The 14355-nt window shown below is 25.9% G+C and overlaps 1 protein-coding gene across 1 annotated transcript; it reads left to right on the top strand.

Moving 5' to 3' along the window:
- The first annotated feature begins 7066 nt into the window (after positions 1-7066).
- On the top strand, positions 7067-11286 carry LOC113861191 (nucleoside-triphosphatase-like). The gene is made up of 9 exons (XM_027493851.1): positions 7067-7386; positions 7521-7649; positions 8173-8229; positions 8324-8416; positions 9873-10078; positions 10277-10368; positions 10546-10760; positions 10848-11037; positions 11144-11286. The coding sequence occupies exons 1-9, from the start codon at positions 7093-7095 to the stop codon at positions 11284-11286; spliced, it is 1419 nt and encodes a 472-aa protein (XP_027349652.1). The 5' UTR covers positions 7067-7092.
- Positions 11287-14355: the final 3069 nt, after the last annotated feature.

Genomic DNA, 14355 nt, shown 5'->3' with positions numbered 1-14355 from the left:
CATTTTGTAATATTTGTATTAATATTAGTTAAAATTTTAAAAAATGATTATAAATAATTAATATTAAAAATTAAATTACACATAAATTAAATTATGAGGAAAATATATTAAATATATTTATAGTTTTGTATTTCATTTGTTATCACCGTATGATATATTGTACCTATCATATTTATATCAATGTGTGAAATGATCAAAACGATGAAGGCCGGTAACCCCTACCATTTCGGAGAGGGGTAAATGTGTATAATCAAAATCATGAAGCACAGAAGCAGAGGGAACCTAAAAAAATTAAAGTAAACGTTTCACATCCTTTTTATTATCACTGTTCTTGATATTTGTATGGTAGTTAAATTCTTTGGCACTATACATTTGGATGCACGTGAAAGTGTCGGATTTGCTTGACCCCACTTCCTTATCCTTAGGTTCAACTATGTTATCCTGTTTTGCAATATGCGAATCACAGCAGAGGTAGTTGTTTTATTTCCCTTTCAATTGGACATAATTATCATATACAGTACAAATATATGATTTTGTTTTACATTAATCATATTAGATTTCCTAATGTTTGATTAAAGGCGTATAATCAATAAGATAAATTTTATAATTTTTAATCAAATTTATATATATATATATATATATATATATATATATATAATGTTGTACACATCCAATCATGTATAACTAACATTTCTCTATCAAATATAGATAATAAAAACCAGCCAATTCGGACCACACATTAATTCAAAGAAGCATACAAGCATAGCGAACCAAGAGATATAAAAAGGAAACATACACACACAAATAATCCTTACCATCGAATAACATAGTGAAACATCTTCTACCATGAACCAAAAACCAAACTATTGATATATTAATTTTATAAATAAATGACGCAGATTTCTCTGTAGAGTTCTGAATTCTTAAATTAGGATAAACTATAATTCTAATCTATATATTAGTTACTTTTTATTTAATCTTAATATAAAAATGTTTAATTACATTTGTAGTACCTATACTTTAACATATATGTAATTTTTATTTTTATAAATTTAATTACTCACATTTACTATCTTTAATTTTTTTTTTACTTTAAAATTAAGTTTTTATCATATTAAATACATTTTTTATATTTTTATTAAATATTTTGTATATTTTTTATTTATTTAATAAATCAATAAAATATTATTATATTTTTATTAATTATTAAGTGAAATTTTGGGTTAAAGAATTTAAATTGAATATTTGAAAATCAGAAGGATTTATATGAGGGTGGTGGCAAGTGGCAACAGGAGGGTGGTGTGGAGCCCGCTGTTAAAGCTATTGCTGTATGTTTGGCTTCACTGGTAGCTGTCTACACCACACCCAATGTTCCATCTTCTGATTTTGGAGATCGATAATGATCGGTTTTTGATCGTGTGATGTAGGTTTTGGCCCCAGGATCTTTACCGTATCATTCGTTGATTGGCCTATGTTAGAAAACTCCCAAGCTCCGATTCCCATGTGTGTGCCTGGACAATATCCAGATCTAACATTATTTATAGTTCGCTGGAATGCATGGTGATTAAACTTTGAACAAAAGAAAATAAAGAAAAAAATTTATTTATATATTTTACTTTTAGGTATAAGGAATAAAAAATATAATCAGACACGCAAGGAAAAAAATTCTCTCCTTTTATATTAATCCTCACATTCTATATTTTTATAGCAAGAATACAAAAATACAGCAACATGAAATTTATATTTGTGTCAGAAAATGAAGAAGTTCGAATTCACAGATGTAGGAAAAGGTAGTCGAGTAACCTTCAGTCTACCATGGCCAAATAATCTATCTTAAGGTTAAAAGGTAATTAATTTAATTAATAGTAATTAACAAATTATTATCTACTTTAATTAAAAGGTTAAAATCAGATTGATTCAGCAAGTTCATTAGCTCATATCATTACTTATAAAAGGAAGATAAAAAATACAGGTAAATAATTGACTTTTCAATATTAAATAGCACTTATTACTTATAACCGAATCTTAACTTTAGGATTGGAGTAACTTTTACAAGTATCCTCTCCACGTCAGGCCACATCAGTATCAGTCAGAAGGACGTCATCACTTCGGAGTATAGATCTGAAGACTAATGCTTCTCTAGGAGGAACAATAGATGTGATATAAAAGAAAAATGTCACTTAAGTTATTTTTTTATTCAATAAATTTTTATATTATTTATTTAAACAAGTAAATTTTTATTTAAATATTTTTTATTTTATTTTATATTTACATTTTCTATTTTCTTATTTTACTTTGCTACTCATCATCCAGACAAAACAATTAGCCTTGTCTCTCAATGCATCTTCGTTGATGCGAAATGTCCTCCGATCAAATCCTGAATTATTGGTATATGGAACTTTCATTTCACCCTTTTTTTAATCTATGGAAATTTCTTCTATTAATGAATGTTAGAGTGTAACGTCAGATTTTACAGGCAGATTAAAATTTATAACATGAAAATGTGATTAGACATCCAAAAAACATGATACCTTCAATTTAAAGTAATAATAAATTTTTTCATACAAAATTAAAATTATATTTTAAAATAAAATTAAAAGCATGAATATTATATCTAATTTTTCATTTTTTAGTCTCACTACTTTGTACACTATCACCAGAGAATTATTAGATGTTATCTGGTTTTAGAAAATACTTTTTATTCTTAAATATTTGTATCGAAAAAATTAAGAATTTTTTTTTGTATAAATCTAAAAATATTGACAATTTTGTAATTAAAAATAAAAACAAAGGATATTTCAGTAAACCAACACGCCTTTCAAGAACTGGTTTATCACATTATATGGATGAATGGACTTAAAAAAATAGTTCATAAGTATTACACATATTAGTTTTTACTTGATTAACATAATATGTATAAATTACTTTAAAATTTCTATGATTAACGTTATCAAGCATATACAATAATGTATTTTTATTTCAAAAGATTTTTTTGTCTTTAAATCATAAAAGAAAATGAACAAAAATAAATCCTGAAATAAACCTAAATTTAATTGTTTAATCACTTGCTAGAGCTAATTAGCTAATTTTCAATAATTATTTTTATTGTTAAGCACTTGCATCAACTAGCGAAAGATTATTCCAGTTTTATTTGTGATTTTAAAGTCAAATTTTAATGAATGCAGCTGTGTTAAGTACTTAAATAGTGATCTTTATTATTCTTACTAATCTTATCCAACTGAAATAGGATATTTCTAGAGAAAGATACTTATAGTTAAGACAAAAAAAATTTATTTTTTATTGTACAAAAATAATTATTAATAAAAAAAGTAAAAGAAGATAAAAAAAATTTGTTTAATAAAAAAAAAGAAACAAGTCTAAAAAATATAAATAAACACACAAAAAAAATCCTTCCATCTAATTTCAAAAACTATTAGTAACTAAAACGCTAACATATATTTTTAAGACGTTTGTTAAGAAGTTGAAAACAAATCCCTTAAAAAATGTTTTTTATGTGAGTCAATTATAATGTACTTCAATTAAATATATTTTTAATAATTTTAATTAATATTATTAAGACCAATAACAAAAATGAATTATCAAAAAAGAGAAAGAGGAAGTCATAACTTAAAAGGGAAAAAGAAGTTTTAAAATAAAAGCAAGATAAAAAAAAAGTTGAATATATTTTTTAGAATTTTTTTTGTAAATTTATACTAGTTCTCCTTTGGAGTTAATGTTACTTTTAATCAATGGCCTACGGTCAATATTTCACTATTTCTCAGTCACGTATTCAAATATGACTACAACTCATTTAAGTATAATTTTAAATATTTTTTTAAATATTTCTAAACCTTTAGAAAAAAAATGAGTATATTATAAAAGATAAAAAAGAATTAAATTTTTTTTATTTTTTTCTTACCAAAAAAGCACATATTGCTTTTTCAATTCTTATCACTTCTATATGGATGTGTCATGAATATATGGTCCTTTGAAGAGTTTTTATGTTAGAAATAATGAATTATATTTCTTAAAAATTAGATCTTGATCAAAATTTTTATTTAGACTCATCTTTTTTTATATTTTGTTATTTAAAACTTAGGTAGGTAAAGTTCATACATTAATAATAAAAATTAAAATAATAAACAAATAATTTTTTTGTGAGTTAATACAGTTATATTGAAAAAAAAATTGTTATAATTTTTTACTTTAATGTAATTATTAATGATGTCAAGCATTTGAAAGAAGAGAGAGTAATTCTTTAAATAAATATAGATTTTTTATTTAATTTATAATTATTTTTGTGTCAATAGTATTTGGATAATAAATTTTATACTCACATGTACGCACTATATATAGTTTGTGTGAGTTTTAAATTTTAACTGTATCAATTAATTATATTAACTTATTGATGTTTATTTGACTTCTCTAATTAATAAATTGAATGGTTATTAAAGTTTAAAATTAAAACAATAAAAGAAGAGGTATTGAATTTGTTTTAATTTTCTTTTATAAATACGAAACTCAGTTGAGTTTGAAACATAAAAAATTAGCTTTTAGTTGAGTTAAAAGACTGTTTCCAAAAGATAGAGTGAAAAGGTTTGAAAGTACACAGAAATTTGTATACATTCACTCAACAATAATATGGCTATGTTTAGTCTTTAACTTCTGACCAATATTTTTACTATTCAACTTTAAATATACAAAGTCTTATTTTATAAGTCTTTTAAATTCTATACACTTAAGTATTCATACGAATGCTTCTTCAAATAAATCAAACAACAAGAATTATCCTTTATATTTTAAGGATCATTACAAAAGAAACTGATTAAAAATAAGGCTTGACTTTTAAATGAAATGATATTCAAGTTAGAGTCTTCTTATATTTCACATTGATGTGTGCTGCATCAAATAGTCATGCACTTAATGGTTCACGTTAAATATATTCAAACATTTGTTAGATAGGATATACAAGTTCTTTCTTTCTTTTTTTTTTAATTTTTCTGATATGAGTAAGTCTTCTATTGTACCCAAAAAGTATTTTTTATATTTTTTTCTTATTTTACTAGTTCATGAAATGAGAAATAAAAAGGAAAACACTTTTATTTTTATTTAAAAAGTATGATCTTATTATTCTAAAAAATAATTTTTTATAGGTTTTTGTACTTTTACTTCGTATATATAGACAGATGATTAAAAGTTACTTATTATAATCTTTACTTATCGTCTTTTACAAACCATTTGCTCTTATAAATTATTTTATAGACAATATTTATAGTAAAACACTTAGTAAATTTATCAAATATTAATATAAAATTTATTTAAAACTATTTTATTTTTATTCATCAAAATATATTAACACTTACGATTTTTAAATAACTCGTCCTAACTTTAACCATAATTATTAAAAAAAAAGAGAAAGTGTGCATAGTAATGGCAAAGAGCACATCACATGAAATGCAATGATTAATATTTCTCTTCTCAATTATCGAGGTACTGTCCAACTTTCAAGCTCAGCACAATGGAGGGACGAACAGTTTCAATAAATGCTGCACGCCTTGAAGATCTATTAATTAAAATTTGATGAGATTCGAATGTTAAACTACAATTATATCTTTGATTTTGAACCCCGTGTTTTAGTGGGCAACTAAAAACAATTAGAACAAACTTGGAAGGTGAAAGAACATGCCTTTCATGCCACATTATAAAATTGCCAAACAATAAATTATTGTAAAACCAAATAATTTTATATGTGAATCATGTGCTACAATCCACGGATTAAAAATATAAATGAAAAGCACTAGTAATAAAATAAAACAACTTTTCCGTCCTTAACCAATGGCTAACTCATGGAACGATCGATGATTGGTCCAAAGAGCATAAGATTAGACGGAAATGATTTGTGTCTCGGTTATTTTATTTTATTTTGCTCCTTCATATCCCTACTTCAAAAAGTGATTAAAAAAGTAATATTCTTTACTTTATTTGGAAAGTACGAAAAGAAAAATAGATTCGGGGTGTAGAGGGTTTTGTTTATATGAAAAATAAAATTATCCAAATATAGTGTTTTAGAAAAAATTATAAAAATGAGATTTTTCTAAAAATTGTCAGTGACATTTTTTTATATTTTAAAAATATTTTATTAATTTTTTAAAAATTACCATTGATAATTTTTTATTTTTTATTTTTAAAAAATTGTCACTAGCAAGTTTTTTTTATAATTTTATAATATTTTTAAATTTATAAATTTTCTGAAAACATCATATTTTGATATATATATATATATATATATATAATTTTTAAATCCTATATATAAATAAATAATCCGAGTGTAGACCCTTCGTGGTACTAAACAAAAACAAAAATAGAATTAAAAAATTAGACAATAAAATTAATAGTAAAAAAAAAAGAAAGAAATAACACGTGTTTCATTCTCTCTCTCTCTCTCTTCATTCTCAGCAGTTAATCTAAGAACTTGGTAAAGAAAGAGTAATCTTTTCATTTTTATAAATATCTTTTTTACAGAGTATTGTACCATAATATTTATATGATTAAAAATTCAATCATCTATTAAAAAATATATAAAATTAGTATTATTGTATTTTATTTTGTATATAATTTAATCATTTGTTTAATTTATTTCTCTATCTTTATTTTTATTTTAATTTAGATATTTATTGCATCGATGAAATAAAAATAATAATAATGATGATAATATCGACAACTGTAATAATTAAAAGAAAAAATATGTTAACTAATCAAATAAAATGTAATTAATAGAGAAATATCTGTTTAATTGATATTTAAAAATTAGAGAATTAAAATAAATTAAGTAATAAATAAAAGAGATTAAAAAAAAAAGATAAATAAAAAAAATTAAGTTCAAAGATTGAAGTATTACTTTTGCAAGAAAAGCATTATATTTTTTGACTGATGTGTTATTTTTATATTAAGAGGAAAGACGAAAACGACATATATATATATATATCATAATACATGATGACCTTGCCTTTATACATCTATATATTGTGAACACGAGTGATGGGTAATACGCAAGTGGCTACTTGACTGGTAAGGTTAGAGAGGTGGTGGAATATGAGAAGTTCAGAAATGAAATTGCTGTGTCCAGTGACAAAGACTAAGAGCATGGGTTTCCTATCCCTCGTTACTTTTCTACTCTTCTCATTCTCAATGCCAACACTCTCTTCCTCCCAAAATGTTGGGAACATCCTACTCACTAATCGTAAGATGTTCCTCAAACAAGAACCCATTACCTCTTACGCTGTTATCTTCGATGCTGGAAGCACTGGAAGCCGCGTTCACGTGTTCCATTTTGACCAAAACTTAGATCTTCTTCGCATTGGCAACGAACTTGATCATTATAAAAAGGTTACATATTTTGGCTTGGCGCTAGCTTTTGCTTTATACAAGTCATAATAGTTATTCATTAATTCATGTCAATAGTAATCATTAGTTAATTTATTCGCTTCTTGGTTCTAACATTCTTTGTTATTACGTTGTAGATCACACCCGGTTTGAGTGCATACGCGGACAATCCTCAACAAGCCGCAAAATCTCTGATTCCACTTCTAGATGAAGCTGAAAGTGTTGTCCCTGAGGATATGCACCCCAAGACACCCCTTAAGCTTGGGGTTGGTGGTTCTTATCTCTGCATATGTTTGTGATCAATTAGTCAAGTTTACATGAACTTATTAATAAATATTTATATAAAAAAAAAAAAACCAAAGAAGTATAATAAGTTTTGAAAGCTAAAATTAATTTGCTTATCTCACCTTGTTTGAAGTCCTCATGATTGTTATTTATAAAACTTATAGCATATAGCTTGATTTTAACTTTTTTTTAAAAGGTGATATATTTTATTTTTCATAAACACTTATTAAAATATTAATCTAATTTATAATTTAATTGCCTTGTGGATTTGGGCATATACTAAGCATAATCTATTTGATAAATGTTTAGATATATAAAAAAAAAAGGATAAAAATCACTTCACACTTTATTATTTAGTGTGAAATGGATGAGTGAAGAAAAGTGTGTGTATATATTAGAATCTTATAAAGAAAGTCAAATTGGTTATCACTTCGTATTAGTTTTAATATCTAATCGGCTATAGTTAGTACATAATGTCTATTCAAAATTTTGTTGTTAATGTAGGCAACTGCAGGATTAAGGCTTTTGGATGGGGACGCTGCTGAAAGGATTTTGCAAGCGGTAATTATGCGTATTATTTTTGTTTTTGTTCAACGTTTTAACATTATTATACCTTGACTTTTAAGGTTTAAACTTTTCATTTTCATATTTTTAGGTTAGGGATATGTTTAAGAACAGAAGCACCTTAAATGTTCAACCTGATGCAGTTAGCGTTATAGATGGATTGCAAGAAGGTTCTTATCTGTGGGTATGACTTACAAATTATAAATTTGTTATGACATTTCTGCATTTCTCAATTTATTTATTTTAAGAGCAGTGGAGAAATAAATAAAAAAGACACAAATTGCTTAGGTGAAAAAAAAAAATCATTTGGTGGCACATCTCGAAGTTGATCTAAAATTTTAAAAATTTCTTACTACGTTAAGATTTTAGCAAATATTATTCTCAAAATAATTTTTATAATAAAAATAAGTAGATAAAAGAAAAATTATAAAATAAAGCAAGCTACATAATAAAAAATATTATAAGAATTGTGAATAAAATAAAAATCATATTATTTATTTATATTTAGCTCAACCTCAATACTTTAACTATACTAACGGAGAGATCTCCAGCGTTTCATTCACAGGAAATCCCGCCTCCTGTTTAATATTTAACTAGAAGTGATATTTATTTATATATTTAATTTTTTTTTTAAGTTTTTGTATTCTATTTTAATTTATGTATAATTTTAGGTTTTGTATTTTATTTTATTTTAATTTTAGCTATTCACATTTAATTTTTATAGTTTTTAAATTAAATTTTTATTCTAAAATTTTATTTAATAAGTGATAAAAATTAATAACAAAAATATGATATATAATTATTTTATCTAATTTTTAAAAAAATATATTACATAATTAAATAAAGGTATTCTTTATTATATAATATACTTGTGATTTTTTATTTTAATATTCTATACTTTTTCTTAATTTTTTTACAAATTAATAAAATGTTATGTACTTCTATTAATTTTAAATTATTAAATAATATTTTATATGAGAGACTCAGTTTAAACAATTAATTGAAAAATAAGAAAATTTAATATGAACAACTATAGTTAAAGAAACTGAAATTACACATAAATTAAAATATAAGAACCATAAGAATAGTTATATTTTATTTATATTACACTTTTATCAATTTTTATAACAATTATTTTATTTATCTATTATATCAACCATTTTATCATATTTTTTTAATTTTCTAATATAAATATTGTATTAAAGAATTATATAAATACAATATTTTCCTGACTTAATAATCAACATTTGGGTTTTCCGAGTGAATTAATCCATTTCACAATCCTATTTATTCTATTCATATAATTTATTTTATGCAATTTATTACAGGACAATACTAGTTTTAAGGGGTAGTTTGTAACACTTTTATTTTATTGATACACAAACGTATACTAAAAAAAGCCCTAAGATATCGCCAAGTGGATGTAATTTTTTTAAAAAAGTTTGTAATGTACTTAAATATATATAATTTAAATAGATGATCAAAATTTGATTTTGAGTATAGTAATTAATGACAATTATTTATGTATAATTATATGATTAAAATTAACTCTATTCATTTCTTGTGTTTTCACGAGATACGTACGCACGGGTGTACGTAGTATTTCGTTTGTCTTATAATATCTTCCAAATCTTCTCTAGGTGGCTGTCAACTATCTACTGGGAAAGTTGGGGAAAAAGTTTACAAAAACAGTGGGAGTAGTTGATCTTGGAGGTGGATCAGTGCAAATGGCATATGCTGTCTCAAGGAACACAGCTAAAACTGCTCCAAAAGCACCAGAAGGAGGGGATCCCTACATGAAGAAGCTTGTACTCAAGGGAAAGAAATATGACCTTTATGTTCACAGGTCTCCTTCAAATGATTCTTGATATAAATTACCACTGTTCGACTTTACTATATATAAGCATTTGATAGCAAAAAGTTGTGGACTAAACCTTTTAGAATTACCACTTCAATTTCAAATTTACGCAGACACATATGTAGTTATTCCTTGATGTACATGAGTGTGCCTTGGCTAATATAGGTCTTAACATCGTTTTTGCAGTTACTTGCGCTATGGCAGAGAAGCAGCTCGTGCTGAGATTTTGAAGGTCACGGATGGTTCTGCTAATCCTTGCATTTTAGCTGGCTTTGATGGTAAACATAAAACATTTTCATTTTTGACATACCCTTTTTATAGTTTTGGATTCTACACTTAACAATATAAATAAAGGTTGTAAGGCACCCAAGTTCACGTAGATTTTTTAATTACATATTTTTGCATACAATTATAACCTGCTAATAACATACATTATTTTTTATAATCCTTCGAAGGTATCTACACATATTCAGGAGCGAACTATAAGGCCTATGCCCCCACTTCCGGTTCCAATTTTGATGAATGCAGAGAGCTAGTTCGTCTGGCTCTCAAAGTGAATGAGCCATGTCCTCATCAGAATTGCACTTTCGGTGGGATTTGGGATGGTGGAAAGGGAAGTGGACAAAGAAATCTTTATGTTACTTCATCTTTTTATTACGTGGCTTCAGAGGTATCTAATATTTTAATTAATCATTACAACTCTCTTGCTTGTTCTCCAAGCCATACTAATTACATTGTTTAATTATTATTGTTATAGGTTGGTATCGCTGATCCAAAGAAACCCAATTCCAAAATTCATCCTGAAGATTTGAAGACTGGAGCTAAGAAAGCATGTGGAATAACACTCGAGGATGCCAAATCCACATACCCACTTGTTCAGGAAGCAAAACTTCCATATTTATGCATGGATCTTACATATCAGTATACGTTGCTCATAGATGGATTTGGTGGGTTTGCATTGTTGAAATTGATATATTTTTTCTAAAAATGTTTGGCAAATATACATATTATTCTGTCCTTCTACATTGACTATATACTACGATTTTTTGACAGGCCTAGATCCATCGCAAGAGATTACAGTGGCGAAAGGAATAGAATATCAGGATGCTGTTGTGGAAACAGCATGGCCTCTAGGAACTGCCATAGAAGCCATTTCATCTTTGCCTAAATTTAACCGATTAATGTATTTTATTTAAGCTTCTAGAGTTGAAAGAAAATGTCAATGCTGAAGACCACCTTTATTTTCCTTAAAAAATAAAACTAATCTATTTCATCTTCCTTTTCTTCACTTCATTCTATTACATCTGGGACATTCATTAATTTTCTTACGAGTGCATTTGTTATAAAAATATGTCAAGTGAAATTAGAACTTTTTCAACCTCGTTACCTAGAAAATAAGTTTTACTAGATTTATTAAATGGTAGCAACATTCTTTAAAGAACCTTCGATGAATTTGATGGAGAGAAAAAAGTTGATTTCGTTTTGTAGAGTAAAAAATATTAATATGCAAGTCATTGACAAAATATAACTACCTTAAAAGTAACAATTTTTTTTTGTTTGGTGAGAAACTAACTAATGACTATTACTTGATTTATTTGCTAACAAGATTAACTATTACAACCACTTTCCCACAAGTTGAATATAGATATCTAACATTTCAAGTTTGGATTTAAGATGTCTAAAAGGACCAGTAACCAAGGATTTTGTCAAAATGTTTGAAATTTGAGATTTTGAGGAAATGGAAAGTAGGTGTGTGGTTTCATCTTGCACCTTGTCACGAATAATATGACAGTATAATTTTATGTGTTTTGTCCTTTCATAAAATACTAGATCAGTTGTTGTGTGAATGGCTAGTTGATTATCACAATCGAAAATTGTTGGGTGTACAATTGTAATATAGAAACTCAGAAGATAGATAATCCAATATGCTTCATAGGTTGCTTGAGCAAGAGCTCTATACTCAACCTTTGATGGCCATCTGGATATAATGATCTATATATTGATGACGAACCCCACTGCTAGCAAAGCTATATGGCCTTCGTGAATCAAGTCTGGCCATAAGATTCTAATAAAAACCCAACTTGCACATCACAACTATTCTAACACTTACCCCAACGACCACATTTTAATAAGACATTCTTAGCATAGATGTTGTTCCCACTAGTTAAACAGCCGTACTTCAACAACGAAAATCCATTGCAACCATCGCATTTTGATCTCATTGATATTGCCCCTTCATCCCCTATCGGCCAAGGACTTCTTTCTTATAGACTGATATTTTCGATTTTGCTTGGTAGATGCGAGAAGCTTTTTGATTGCCTCTTTTCGTCATTTTTATTTTTTATTTTTAACCAAAATGTTAGATATAGAATTAACTTTCAAATTTGGAATTCTTGGACAAGATAACGTTAAGTGTAAAGGCCAACATGCCTCGTACTAGACCAAGCTCATTAAAATCTAATGGGTGAACATTTCCATTAATTGACTCATAAGAGGAAAGCACCACATTTTGATCAAATGAATATTGTTCATGACTATTTTAATTTCATAATTCAATATTATAATAAAAAAATTAAAAAAAACAATGAAAGAATAAAACAAAACAAAGATATAAGATTCAAAGGAATTTTGGACCAGTTGGGCTTTAAATCAACAATTCATGAACTTACATAATTTTATTATTTTATTTTATTCCAAATTTTTAAAAAACACTAGTGATAATAATAAATAAAAAATATATATTAGAAACTAAATGTCTAATTAATTTTCTTTTTTTGTCATAGTTAGATAATAACAAACTAATTTCATAATTTTTATATGACTACGTGACTTTAAATTTTCTATTGAGGAGCAGGAACTGGATCGGTTGAACTAAAATGATTTTCTCTTTTTTATAATATTAATTAATATTTTTAATAAATAATTTTTATTTAAGAAAAATAAAAATAAGAGTTTAAAAGTTTAAATAAATATTTTTAAAATTATAGTAAATTTATACAATTAATTGAAAGTGCTAATACTTTGTTTACACATGAATGATTCTCTAACTCTTTTATTTCAAATATTATGTTATTTTAAAAAAAATTATTTTTTTAATAAACTTTGATATTAACTCTTCCTATTTTTATAAAATATCTTTTTAAATAAATTTTTTTATTTATCTACATTACATTACCCGTGCTTTTTTTTTTGTTAAACAAAAAAAAATTATTATTTGCTACATGGTATTTATATGTATTCTTGACTATATATAAAATTTTTTTTTGTATGTAGTGGTCTTTATATGTATTCTTGACTATATATATATATCATGGTGTCATATATACATGTATGTATCTAGTTACCTTTTTGTAAAATCTATAAGTTAAATTAATTACTATGTATATCCAGATTATTTTCATATTCAATTTTCTTTTATTTTTGTTTTTATAACGTTTCGCTCATTTATACATCTGATAATTTACTACAAAAAAATCAATATGAAATGAAGCAATGAAATAAACAAAATTTTTAATTAATATAATGCAACTACTGCATTTAGTAATTATGACTTAAGCATAAACTAAATTCAGTAGGGTGTTACATAGTGAACATACCATCCTTAACTATCCACCCCAGACCCTGAGAAAACATTGGCCAGACAAATGTGATACTTCTCTAAAGGTAAGAAGCAGTTGACCAGACCTATACCTAGGGGTTTGGCTCTGATTAAACCTATACTTATGACTCAAAATTTAGGCCCATAAGCTAGATAGGAAAGTTACTAATCTCCAACATAATTTCATCAGGAAAGCCTTATCAAGCATCTTAAGATCTTTATGTCCTAGACCCCTTTCTACTTTTGGCTTACAGATTTTCTTCTAACCAATTAAATTACACTTTTTCTCATTTAAAGATCATCAAATAAACTTCTTACAGAAATTGTTGATTTTAGTACAAACTGATAGGGGAATTAAAAAAGATTGCATAATATAGGAAAGAATACTTATAAGACAGGACTGAGTTAATGTCACCTTACTAACTAAAGATAAAAAATTCATTTGTCAAAGGGAGAGCTTTTTCCTAATTTTATCAATGAGGAAAGAAAAATTCTTTCTAGAAGGTTTGTTATGAAGGCTAGAAATACTTAAATAACTACCAATCTAGTTAAAAGTCTTAATATTTAAATGCTCACTAATTGATTGGACAAGAGAAGGGTCATAATTCTTAGAAAATACTAGAGTAGATTCATCATGTTGATACTTAAGCCAGAAGCAATGCAGAAC

This window comes from Abrus precatorius, unplaced genomic scaffold (assembly GCF_003935025.1).
Source record: "Abrus precatorius isolate BTA unplaced genomic scaffold, Abrus_2018 Scaffold3, whole genome shotgun sequence".
Lineage (NCBI taxonomy): Eukaryota > Viridiplantae > Streptophyta > Magnoliopsida > Fabales > Fabaceae > Abrus > Abrus precatorius.
Note: the sequence above shows the minus strand (reverse complement) of the source record. Positions and strands in the feature narration are given on the sequence as shown.